This window comes from Gopherus evgoodei, chromosome 5, assembly GCF_007399415.2.
Source record: "Gopherus evgoodei ecotype Sinaloan lineage chromosome 5, rGopEvg1_v1.p, whole genome shotgun sequence".
NCBI classification, from domain to species: Eukaryota; Metazoa; Chordata; order Testudines; family Testudinidae; genus Gopherus; species Gopherus evgoodei.
The window spans coordinates 80,923,275-80,937,321 of NC_044326.1; the positions used below are offsets into that span (position 1 = coordinate 80,923,275).

Sequence of the window (14,047 nt, forward strand, 5' to 3'; positions counted from 1 at the left end):
TCCACACAAACCTGGAATGAAGTATAGTTTTAACAAATTTAAATTAAGGGATTCTAAATCAAATTAAAATTGCTTATATTGTAGAAGAATTTTTCAATGTTGTTAAGATCCTCAAGTACATTTGGCAATAGACAGTAGTTCCAAATACTTATAGGTTAATGAATCTTGTGGAATATGCCTGGAAAATCAGGAATTTGGACAGCAGTTATCAGTTTCTAATTCCCAGAGGAATCTTAAAAGATAATTAAGAGTGCCAGCAAAGGCAAAAGGCTGTCATGTACAGGTACATGGAAAGGGGTAATGGGTAATGGGAAATTAACAGTGTATAATAGACTTGGATAAAAGCACAAAATGATTGGTAATTTCTGTTTTTTATTTTATTTTTTGGATTTGATTGAAAACAAGAAAATGGGCACACATTTGCAGAAATTCCACTAAGATGCACAATATTTTAAAGGCAATTCATAGTGATTAGTGAAGTTGGGTTTATTTTTGAGTGAATATGGCTGCTCACATGAACTGCAAATTTCAGAACTTCCAGACTTTTCAATATAAAGGAAATGGTGAACGTTTTCACTTGAAATTCAGTGTGGGAAAAAGAACTTTACACAGGTCTGAAAATTAACCCATTGTTCTACTAAGTAAACAGAACAGGTCTCATGAAGAAATTGTCCACAAAATTCTGTTGAATGCTCAGGTCCAGATCCTCAGATGTATTTAGGGGACTAACTCGCATAGAAATCAATAAGAGCTAGGTGTCTAAATACCTTTGAGGATCTGGCCCTCAGTGACTTCTAGAATGCTGTGACAAATAGCTTTGTAATCCATTTGTAGGGGCATACCGTATCCTTCCTATCGGACATTACACACTGATGATCCTTTCTTTGCATTGCAAAATAACCAGCTCACAGTCAGGCTACTGTACAAAAACTAAGAAAAATAATCTCCCACTGAGATTCCAAACATTTACAGATGCTCCATTTAGTTTAGCTTTCATAGAACTTTACATATTTTGATTTAAATGAATAATTTAAAAATATGCCGCTAAGAACACATCCTTTAATTATAGCTGACCACATTCCCTGTCATAGAATTGTGCACCAAGTTTCTGTTACTGGGCACAGTTATATTCCTTTTATGAAGACATATTAGTATGTTGGGCTGTTTATTCCTTACTAGCTGTCAGATTGGTGCTCAGCAAATAAAGCAGAAAAAATAATGTTCTACTGTAGAGCATAAGAAAATGTAATTGGTTGGAAGTGCATCCTGGTGCAAATTTTAATGTATAAATGAAACAGTTAGAAATTGTGGTCCCGATCCTGAAACTGGATCTGGGCAAGTGCTCCTCTGCACCCATGTGCCACAAGATGGGATTCATTTGGGCTCCTCATGAGCACAAATGTCTTCTGGCATGTATCTGGTTGCAGGATTGCGGCCTATATTTTTACTTCTCTGATCACAGGTTCTGATAGTTTCTAAATGGATGATATCAGTTTAAAATATCAATATATAATCAGTTTGTGGTGTTGCAAAACCTTCTCCTTAACTGGATGAGATTCAGTTAGCCATGATGGTTGCTTTGTTTCTCAGTGTACAGAACAAGAGGCTTTGGTCTTTGCTCAAACTGTTTGATACAATTCACATACAGAGTGCTTTATCTAGACCAAAGATTCAATGAAAGAAGCTTGGCCATTTTGACATTGTTTAGATTCGCATATTATTACATAGTATGCTCAAAGTTTCTGTAAAGCTTTGGAGCCAGGAAACTTTTAAACTTAAGTTTGAATTTTGATCTGAGCTATAAAAAGTACCTATTGGGATACCTTTCTGAGCAGAAGAGCAGAGAAACTCTCTTAAACTGTCTTTTATTGTGGCAAATTTTTAAAATATAATTCCTGATAAGACTTCTTTTATAAAAAGGGACGACAAATGTACCATAGAATATCTATCAAAACATGGCATTTCAAAAATATCATTTCATGGACAAAACATTATACAACTATGTTAATATACTATATAAAGAAGGAGGGTGGGGGGGATCCTGACCAGTAAAGCTTGATAAATACTGCAAAAAACAATTAAAAAACCACACAATTTCTTCAATTATCTGCTCATTCATGTTTATATCTGTTCATTCTCATGTTTAAGAATAATTGTTCTTGTTAGAATTCTGTTTTTGCATGCAAACCAGGGGCTTCATGCATCTACTCAGAATACACAATACTCAGTATTCTGTTTTCAAAAAATTTAGTCATCCATTCAGGAAGCAGAAATGATACCACATGGCTTGCATATAATTAGTCATTTTAGGAATAACGAATACTCTTAAGTTGAAGAGTCTGTAAATAAAGTCTTGTAAAAGAGATTCACCCAGATTATTGAGCAAATACTTACAAATAACAAATACCATACTGGTAATCAGAATACCTTTTGGAAGGGTATGTGAACAGAAATAAGGGCTATATTAATCAGGTAATTTATTCACAGTGAATAACTTATCCAGCTCTGTCAGCTATATACACCGCAGAACTTCACATTTCCAAAAGCACCGTACAAACATTTATTATTTGTATTGTGTTAGCACCTTGGGGACCGTATCAGAGACCATCATGTGCTAAACATTATGCAAACACATAACACGAAAAAGTCACTGCTGCCAAAAGCTTACAATCCACAATAGTTATTCTTCACTATTCCTTTGTGAGGTAGATTAAGTAAATATTGTTCCCATTTTTCAGATGGGAAAACTAAGTCACACAATAAGTTACTTGCCCAGTGCTACACAGTGGGTTAAATTGAGGCCTGGATAAGCAAGTAGATTGTAGGTGTAGACTGGGGAAATGCATTTACCTTGTCCGTGAGTCAATGTTATCACCTGTAAAATGTGGACAATGTGGATAATATTTCCTTAATTATCGCATAGGGGATTTGGTTTGGACCTGCTTATATCAGAACTCAACTTGTCCTAGTGAGTCCCTAGCAAAACCAAAATTAATCCTACAAGTTTCTGATTCCCAGCTGTGTGTTAATGTACTAGACCCGTCTAAGAAATAAATGCAGTTATGTAACTAAACAGACTCTAAGGGGACAAACAGTAAGGGGAAAAAAAACATACTTTTTTATATGTGCTAAATCTTTTACACAAGAATTATACACATTTTGATTTACATTCAAGATTAATTTCATTAGGATACTCCCAAACATCAAAATGATTTCACACTTGCAGTTAGTAATGTATATTTTCCTTAAATGTACAGCACCCTGAATTTTAAGATCAGAATAAGCATTTATGATTTTCCTTTTCCTCCATAGTTTTTTTTTATTTTTTTTTTAAATCATCGTATTCAGTAACCCAAACAACATACATTTTTGGCAGTTCTTTCTGAGGAAAGGTTTGATAGGGTGCGAGAAACAGTATTTCAATAAATTGTTCCAGGGCATAGTTGTGCCTTTGCAGAGCCTACTCCCAGTTGTTACTGGCAGGCATTTTTGTTTGCATGCCTCATCTTCTTCCTAAGCTCTTTAAAGTGCAGATAAAAGTTTGATGTGGCCTGAATGAGATTAGCTACACCTTTGCATTGATATGGAGCTACCATACTAAAAAGTTTGTTTTCCACTAGATTAACTCTATTTTTCCTTAGAGTACAACAATAAAACCTAATCTTCATTCCTTCATCTTCTGTTGGATATGCACAAGGTGAAAAGGCATCTTATCAGTTTTAAATGTACCATATGAGTTTGGCTTAAGAAATCTGAGGCATAAATCTTTTTGAAGTTCAGAGGCCAAAATATTTTGCAGCTGTTGGTAGGACTTGAAAGGTAAACTTTCTTTCTCTTGGAGGGTATATGTGTGCGTGGGGTGGGAAAAGCTCATTGTAAATGAAATATTTTAAAAATTACATTAACAAGGAAAAGACTTGTAAACGATGAGATTATGCTTGCTAAAAGATAAGCAACTACATCATTTATGAAAACAGTAATAATTCTGTTGTTAATGTTCCAAAAAGAAATTCTATTTGACAGGAACTAAAGGACAGATATTAAATTAATAAAACATTCAGTGTAGCTATAGTAATTTAAATAGAAACAAACAAACCCCAAAATACCGATTTAAAGTTGGGAAAGAAATGAGTTAAAGGGCTTCCTTTTGAAGCCAGTTTTGTTTGCTTTCATACAGCAAAATGGCTTCATAGCAATAACTTGTATAGTTTTAGTCCTGGTTCAACAAAGCATGGAGGCACATGCTTAAATCCATCACAGTTCAGCAAAGAACTTAAGCATGTGCTTTAAATTAACCATATGCTTGTGTGTTTGGCTGAATTGGGCCTTTAGTCACTAGGGATCTCATTTGCTCTTCATTACTTCTTGTCTGCTTAGGTCCTTAGACTGCATTCATCACTATGGGGTAATCCCAATACAAGCATGTGTGGCCCTATCCACAGTAAAAACCTATGTTCAGGGGCTAAAAGAAAGCAAAGCTCCAGGAACCATCTCCCCACCAATAAGGTGAGGCACACATTTAGACCACAAGTCCTGTGGAGCCCAGGGAAGCCAAAGGAGATAAGCCACCTTCACAGAGGCCCTGTGCAACTGCTCTGCTTCCAGGTCCCATTAATCCCCAGGCTTTCTGGAAGCATGGCTGTTTAACAGAGCTGTTTACTACTGATCTCATGAGTTAATAGAAGGAATGAAAGAATCAATAAATAGCAAAGTTATTTCACATGGGTGCCACCAGTTCTCCTGATGCTGTATTTTGTAGAATAAACAACATATGGCTGACAGTAGGTGACAGTGCAATTTCAATAAATTCTTCATGAGATACTGAATACTGCTTTGGTGACATTTATCTTATTGTTTATCTTCCTAGCACTGAACACTTCCATAATTCCAATGTTGTCATACAAATGCATCATAGATATAGGTTCCTAAACATTTATCATTCTATATTCTCCTTTCTTTGTATAGAAACATTACAACTACTGCAGTCCAGGCACATATGCCACCAATGCAGTGAATTGATTTCAAAGTCTCCAACATAACATTGGACAGCATGAACATTAGTTCTGTTTCTGTTGCATTTTGGGCATGTTGCAGTGGATTATTTCTGACATTTGTGGTCTTAGAGAAATCCAAATGAAATAACTGTTGTTCTTTTAAAATTGCCTGCATGGAGCCCCACTATAGATTATATACATGTCCTCAGCACATAAGTTTGCAATTCCTCAGACAGCAGTGTCCATGGGGCTGGGCATGCCCGATTCTCAGGTCTTTGTGCCACCTATGTAAAAATATATAAGGGAGCACAGCCCTAACTTCTACTTAAGTAATTATCTACATTGTAGGCAAAGATCAGGAAATCAGCAATCTGACGAAGTGGGTATTCACCCACGAAAATTAATGCTCCAATACATCTGTTAGTCTATAAGGTGCCACAGGACTCTTTGCTGCGAAATCAGCAATGTCACTCAGTGTCTCCTGATGTAGTTATTATTAATGTATATTATAGTACATCTAAGAGGATCCTAACAGGATTGAGGGCCCACTATGCTGATCATGGCTGAGGCCAAATCTGCTGACTTCAAACCCTGCCCTTATCTATCTATTTAGGTAATATATAGCCCCACTCCATAATATCTGAGAACCCACATCAATAATAGATGATAATATTCAGTGTCTTTTCTGCCTAGAACTGGGGCACAGTCAGCCAATGCTCTGTTTGACAGTCTTTTTTAAAACTATCCACAGTGAGCTTGGGGGAGCCGTTGTAAATGTTACCTCTTGAAGATGCCTATAGGGACATCATCCCCTAGAACCAATTGAAAGCATTTATATCCAGATCCCACTCCCAGTCTGATGAACCAGGGATGGGCTCCCAGGGCAGTTTCATATCCAGAGACATGTTTGATATCCTATCGTTCCAGGTTGTGTTGGCTAACAAATACAATATGAGAAAATCATACTTGGGACCCAGATAACTATGTTTACTAAATATACACAGCATGCAAGGTCTAGCTCAGGGGTTCTCAAACTTTTTTTTGTAGGCCCCTATTTGAAAATATTTCAGGCTGTGATGACCGCCCCCCGCCCAAATAAAGTGATAATAAATTACTGTAGTTACTCATAGAAGCATACTGATGCTCATGCCACCCTTACATCTGCACCGCTGTTGGCAACGAGGCTGCCTTCAGAGTTGGGGGCCAGAGAGTGGTATTGCATGGTATGGCATTGCCTCCCTTACTTCTGCACCATCAAGCTACCACACATCTTCCTGTAAGATAAAAAAGAAGAAATGGAATGATGTGTGTCTTATGATTCATCTTAACATAGTTACTGAGATAATCCTGTTATATTTTTGATACCTAGAATTTCCTTGATTTCTGGGCCATTCTGAATTGTAGTGCCAGCTGACTGATGTCATGTGATTATGTGTTTGGGTTTTTTCTTTTCTTTTTGCACAGCCACAGCTACTGAGATAAGTGTGGGGGGGAAGGTAGGGCTGAGGGATGAAGAAGAAAGAGAAGGGTTTAGTAAAATAACCTGCACAACTGTGCAGCTGTCTATCTAAGGTACTTCTATGGTCTGTGTTACTATAGCATCTAAGCACCTCCCCCTCAGTAGTGAATTAAGCCTTATCACACCCCTGTGATGTAAGGAAGAGCTATTTATCCCCATTTTTACAGATGGAAAACGTAGCAAAGTGACATACCTAAGGTCTCACAGAAAGTCTGTGGCAGAACAGAGAAGTGTTCACAGAATTCTTGCATCCCAGGGTAGCATCCCTACCACTGTACTGTCCTTCCTCTCCTAACATCAGAATGCTCACTTTGGGCTGGATTGTTACAACTATTTCTGACCTATGTAGAGGAATAAGGTCCCCTTTGTTCTCCTGGCAGCTTTGCTCAGATTGGGACTCTGGCCTCGGGGACAGAAAAGACCACTTGACTGATATTCACCCCATCAAGTGAGTGCGTAGAGGGTGAGAGGAGGCATGACTGCACCCTGCCCCCTTTCCAGCCAGACTAGCTAGTCAAGCACTTGGGAAGAATGGGGGAGGGGAGTCTGGTGGGGAAGAAGCTGCTCTATGAAAAGGGATGAAATAACTTACTGTCCCTGAGCAAAGAGGTACCAGGGGAGTAATTCTAACTTTCTAACTCAAAGTTCATTCTCTGAGCTGTTCCTGAGAAAGTGCAGCTGTAAGTCAACCCTTACGTGAGGCTGATTGTAAAGTTACAGTTTAGTCCTTTGGTTCCTGTCGCATCTTGTCCTCGCAGCCTTCCTCCCTCCCATCAAATCTTTTGCCCCTCCCACTTTTTATAAAGATTGAGAGTTCCTTCGGGCACATCTGTAAGATATTCATTTCAATAGGTTCAAATCTACTCAGGAAAATGCAGTATAAATAGCCTAACTGGAAATTCTATTGGATCCAACACTAATTGTAATTCTTGGCTTTTACTACAGGGCAGCTACTGCTCTAGTGTTTTTTACTATGGTTTTTGGTTTTCGCTCTGATTCATATTTAATAACACAGTAAAGATAAAATTGTTTGTTTCTATCTAGTGTTTAAACATGTTTCATCATATTAAAATAAATGAAAATGGTTCCCTGGGTATAAAAACAAAAATTGAAAAAGTTTTAAGTTGTTTTTAATGTGGGGAGAGGAACACGCTAAAATACATCATTTGTCAAGATATTTTACAAATTATTATTTTGCATTTTGCTGTTTTGATGTGAATCACTCATCCTTGGGGAAGGGGAAAGCCCCAAACATTCCTATTAATCAAATATGTGGTGCTATGAAAGAAAAGTTTTAATTATTTATTCCATATTCTGGAGTGCCTCAACTTCACTAGAAAGACTGGGCCGTATTTCTCCCTGGTGTAAGCCCACTGGATACAATGGGCCCTATTCATAAGCTGTGTTACGGCCCCTTTGCCCATATCCCAACTGCAAATGTCCACTATGGAGTTCCCCTGTTGGAGGGAAGCTTGCTTTTGGTGCAGTCAGTGCCTGACCGCTACCCTCTCCGCAAAGAAGTGAGTGGGGAAAAGACGTATTGGAGTCTTGCTCTGTTCAGGCAAAGTCTTCATTATCAAAAGAGGGAGATTGCTAATGCATGTTAGGCAGCAGTGAAGATAAGGCACTGTGGGAAACTAGGCATGGGCAATCAAGGCCAGAGAATAGAGTGCTGACCTTGCTACCCTGTGGTAAAACTAGAGTGCCTTGTATCCACTAGGATTTCACAGTGAGATAACTGTTGTACATTAGCTATCCCACTGTAAAAGACAACTTTTTTTTGCACACAGTCATCAGGGCTGTTGAGGATCTTAAACCAATGGTGCAACTTAAAGCTGCTGACAACAGCTTTAAGTTGTGACAGGGCTGCAGCAGGACCAAAGGAGCCAGAACACGCCAAGATTTACTCAGCACAGGTGAGATTCTAGCCCTATGGATTTTCAACAGGGATTAATTTGTTTCATTTGTATTAAAAAAATTTAATGACACTGATGGGCTTAATTAACCTTTAGGAGTCGTTACATCATAAAGCTGAGCCAGTTTTTTTGGGAGTAACTAGGTATGCAGTTATCAAACACAAATATGGAATTTCACAATGTTTTGAAACAAACTATGGAACAGAGTCACACTTTAGATAGAGCAATAAGTGCTATCAAAGTGAAGAATCTGTTAATGGCAGATGTTGAGCTCTTATGTTTGAGGGACGGTTGCTGAATTCAAATAGTTTTCATTTTATGTTGCAAAACATCAATAGCAATATAGCTGGCAGTACCCATAGATGGTTTTTGTATAGACCTGATCAGCTGACTGTACGTGAATTTGAGTGATAGTCCAAGCACATTTCACTAACAAATGGACAGGTTTTGATACTCTTACATTGTTGTCCCATTGCTACAGCAGAAAGAGAGAAACTGTCTGGTTGAGAACTTGAATATAGAGTTGTTTGCTTGAGGTTACAACTCCCATGCTATCTCTGAGAATTATCATCTACACTAGTGGTTTTCAACCTTTTTTCATTTGTGGACCCCTATAAAATTTCGAATGAAGGTGCAGATCCCTTTGGAAATCATGGATATAGTCTGCAGACCCTTAGAGGTCCGCGGACCACAGATTGAAAACCACTCATCTACACTTTACCTTTTGCCATCTGACATCCCTGTAAAGAATGTACATACTTGTAAATAAGTTAGGATACAGTATCTTTTGTCAATTCATTTCTCTCCTAACAAGGAAAGTACCCCCTCCTAGAATATAAACTTTTCTCAGTGTTCAGAAGTCATGACACTTCTACAGATTAAATCATTTAAAAAAACCTTTGAAATGCTAGTGAATTCTTGTCATTTGCAAGCTAGATAAAGCTGCCATTCCTAATAACGTGTTACGAATGATGGGAATAGCCAAAAGAAAGATACTACTATTTATTACTACTCTTGACATTCTACCTAAAATGCTTAAATGAAAAATAAACAACCATTAGCAGTTTTAACAAAGAATAACATGTTAATTGTCATAAAATACTTAACTATGCATGTAATTAAGACTTAGTAGGAAGTTATGTGGTAAATATCAATTACAGTATTCACATCTTTAAAGACAACTTTGCAGTTATATACTCATTAAATTAGGTAGTCAATAAATGTTTTTACACTTTGTGCAATTTTATTAAACTTAATTGTTTTTGATAAATGATATAAATTTGTAACTACCGTTCATCGAGATGTGAATCTTCAATTGTGTGAAATTTTGCTATATTTTAATGATGTTTTATTTTGTTTTTCTAAAGTGAGACTAGTGGACAGCGATGACAATTTTTGTATTTAAACTACTTTATCCATTTTGCAATGAAGCAATATGGGTCTGATTCACTATTTCCTTATTCTGGTTTTACACTGAAACAACTATACAATTTCATTTGGGTTATATCAGGATAAAATTCGAGTAAAACACTGATGTATCAGGCCTTGTTTGCGCATCAAAAATGTGAGCATGCTGTAAAAAAATGTCAGAAAAAGTTGGAAATTAGCGATAGGAAATGAGTTTTCTTCAGAATGATTGCTAGTTTAATCTTCCTGATATTTACTTATTATTGAGCAAAAGAAAACCCCACACTTTCAAAACAGAAAACATGAATATTAACATATATTTATGTATAAATACTCTTTCTGGAAGAAAACAGGGAGAAAAATCTTACAATATTTATTTTTCTTTATAGTCTGGATAGCATTACAGCACTGTTTTGAAATTTGTAGCACCACGCATTGTGCAGTATAAGTTTTAAATTACTGTCCAGAATATATTGGTTTATTATCATAACCCAATGGACAGATCATCATGCTATTTGTAATGTGGGCATCAGGAAGATGAGGGAAATAAACACTTACTTTTCTGGGATCTATGTTACTTTAAATTACCCACCAATAATGGACAGCTGGATGCCTCTCTGTTGGAAATAATGCTAGAATGACAGGATACAGATCCCTACAGAAGTTACCAATACCAACAGACTGGGTATTTCTGTACATATTTCTATGCTTGCATGATTCCTAGATTTAAAAAAAAAACAACCAAGGACCATGCATATGGTATAAATAAAGCAAGGACAGCCATTCTCATGGTATTCCTTGAAAGCAAATATTAGGAAAGGCATGTTGACTACTTCCACTCATTGCCTTTCTCCCCCACAATCACGTCAGCCCTCAGACACACACTTAATCTAGTGCCCATCCTCCTGGAGAGTTTACAGGTGTCGGCTCACTTACAGTTAGTGGAATGAAACTTTGGTAGAATAGCAGCAAATTCTGATGGTGTATGTCGTGGCTTTTTCAGGGCTGTTTTCAACATTTTAAAGAAGTTCTGTTTAGTGTGCAGTGTTGAGAGGGCATTTCAGATTAAATAATACCTACCTGTTATATAGCACGGTTAATCTAGAAGATAACACACAATGCTACTATTATCCTTCTGAATTATTTGGTTGACAGCATTACTATGCTTGAAACTTCATTGAACATACAATCCCTTTTTCATCAATAGGCCGCAACAGGATTTTCTACTATTGTTACGCTAGAATAGTTTCATATTTGACTATACAACACCAAACCCCACAAAAGGCCAGTTAATCCTTGTGCTAAAAGCAGCATGAGAAATGTGAGTTTCCTAAGATTTCAGGAGGGAGTAATTGCTTGTAATGGAGCTATATTTTTCCATCAAAGGTTTAGTGCACCATTTGCTCTAATTATTTCTGACATGTCATCCATCATTTAGTGAACTTCTCCAGAAAAGAGGTATAGTAGCATGTCATTCTTTAAAACCAAGAAAGTAAGAAGAAAAAAATGTGTAGTCAAATTAGCACTTTAAATGGGGGGAATGTTTAGATGCTCCCTGAATTATCATTAGTCTTAGTCAGTAAATTTGTTAAACAGCTAGTTACTTTTATAATTTCCACTGCCAAGTTTATCCAGCTTTATAAAGTACAATGTTTGACCTAAGCAATTCCCTTACATATCTAACTGTTGCTGTCCTTTGTTTTATTGCAGCACCATACAGAAGCTGCCAGCCCATCCATGTTACCCCCATCATCTTTACCATTAGATTTACTAAACAATGCTGTTGCTGGATTTAGTACTGTGGAAGAACTTATCCGGTATCTGGAACCAGACAGATGGCAACTGGACTTGGAAGATCTGTACAGACCAACATGGCAAATCCTTGGAAAGGCATATATTCGTGAGAGAAAATCAAGAGGTAACCCTCTCTTCTGCATTTTATGGCTCTGCATAGATGTTTATCTTGGCAAAGGAACAGTCATTTTGCATATTCTTCACCCTGTCCTACAGCTTTTAATTTTCTATATTCTTTGCGGAGTATAGATACTCCCACATGTTTATGATTTAGACAAAGGGCAATAACTAAAAATGTCTCCTCAAAAATATGGAGAAATTTAGCAAAAAGCAACCAGTGCCAGAGCACTGCTCCATGTTTCATAGCTAGGGCCCTATCAAATTCACAGCCAGAGGAAAAGCATCACGGACCTTGAAATGTGGTCTCCCCACGTTGTGTGCTTTTACCCTATACTGTACGGATTTCATGGGGGAGATCAGTGTTTCTCAAACTGGGGTCCTGGTGGCAGTATCACAACCCCTGTATAATAACCTTGGCCCTCCTCCCTCTCCCCTCTCCCCCACAACTCCTTTTTGGGTCAGGACCCCTACAATTATAACATTGAAATTTCAGATTTAAACATCTGAAACCATGAAATTTTTGATTTTTTAAATTCTATAACTGTGAAATTGACCAAAATGGACCTTGAATTTGGTAGGGCTCTATTCATAGCACAGGGAATTTGGGAGGCATTTGTGCCAGGCTCAGCCCTGGGAGAGAATAGCCACTCCAGATCCTATTTAAAATAATAATATTATATTGAAATTTCCAAAATATAGAACTCAAAGTGAAGTCCTCCTTCTTCAGAGCAATAGATGGACTTTGATGGAGCTTCTTACCTAATACAGCCCCAGGTCCTGCACTCCTCCCCTGTACCAACCAGCTTGTGCGCTGGTGAGTTTGATCATAATTGCAGAGTGTCTTCCCTGCCCCCACCCATATGATCAGCCATTAACTCTTTTACATCGTGACATTTTTTTCTTTCTTACCAAAAAGATTACAGCAACTGGGAACAAAAAGGGCCATAACATCAGAAAGGGGCTTCTCTGGATGTAGCTAAGCTGACAAGCTAACTGAGAAGAGGCATAGGCAGGGAGTGAGAGTTCCAAGTGGAAATGAGAATGTTCTCATTAGAACAAAATGAGTACTGCACCTTAGGAAATTTGCTCTCAGGAAAATGATGATGTGGCCAGGTGTAAAGAATCCCAGCAGCCTTCCAGTAAGAATAATGGATGTTTGTTGTAAGGTCAACTCAGTAGATATCTGTTCAGGCCATGGAACAGAGCTTTACTCGTCTGGCTGACAAATAAAGGCTATAGCGTTGTGTTTCCTGACCTGGGTATGTCAAGCCTGGAGGAAGGCCATAAAATGATAGCCTGCCCATTCAAATTGTAAAAGCTAGCATGCCCTTGTAGAATACTGCTCATGTGCAATCTGTGTGTAGTACTCTATGACATTGTAACTATAGAAGATACTGTATCCTCAGATGGCGATGCAGTCTCTCTCTAATCTGTTGATCTAATGTATTGATCTAATCTATGGAGGCAATAGAATGTATACACAGAAGAGAGACCAAAGTGGGGTGAAAGGTTGCACCTGGCATGTTGTACTGATTGGAGCTGTGGGCACTTGACTTCTTATTGCCTCAAAATGCAAGGATTCTGATTGTCCGTTGTGTGCAAAAAAAGGAGAATCTCTCAGCATCCAGCACACAAGGGCCAGTCACAAATTGGCCTATATTCTTTATCACCTATAGTATAGTAGTGTTCTCAAACTGTGCATTGGGATACTCAGGAAGGAATTGTACCTCTCTGATGTGCAGCCCATCTCTGACCTTCTTTCAGTTGGTATAGTCTAGATTGTCTCAGAATGTGAATGTTGCAATCTTTATGGCCTCAGAGCAACTTGTGTTAATGCCATCTTCCACTATCCCATGAAACAGTGGTGTCCCTGGCCACCACTTGGTGAGGTAGGCAATTGCTTAATTGAAGGTGTAATGTATATACCCTGTATTAAGGATTTTACCTTACATAGAGTAAATCAAGGAAAGACATATCCTTCTGCTTACATTGGAAATTTGTGCATTTTCCACCAAATCTCCTGGAAATACTGCCACTATTTCATATTTATAGATTGCATGTTGATGAACAGCATGCAGACAACACTCTCTTGCCTTCCTATCACATAGCATGAAAATGAAAATATTCAAGTGTAAATGAAATATCAGTTTGTAGTGCCTATGTTGGCAAATATAAAGTAGATTATCATTCAGTCAGCAAGGAAGGAGAGAAGATGAATCCTTTTCATAACACAGATTTAGTTTTTTGACAGCTGATCCCTGGATCAGAGCTAAAAATCTACTATTCTAGCCATGCTT

At 37.7% G+C, this 14,047-nt stretch overlaps 1 protein-coding gene across 2 annotated transcripts in view; it reads left to right on the top strand.

Annotated features, from left to right (window-relative positions):
* The window catches only part of PDGFC (platelet derived growth factor C), a 224,861-nt gene that overhangs the window by 201,069 nt on the left and 9,745 nt on the right, over window positions 1-14,047 (top strand). For both annotated transcript variants that reach the window (XM_030564841.1, XM_030564840.1), the window contains one exon: window positions 11,547-11,754. In XM_030564841.1, the coding sequence (XP_030420701.1) occupies window positions 11,547-11,754 (208 nt within the window). The remainder of the gene's footprint in view (window positions 1-11,546; window positions 11,755-14,047) is intronic.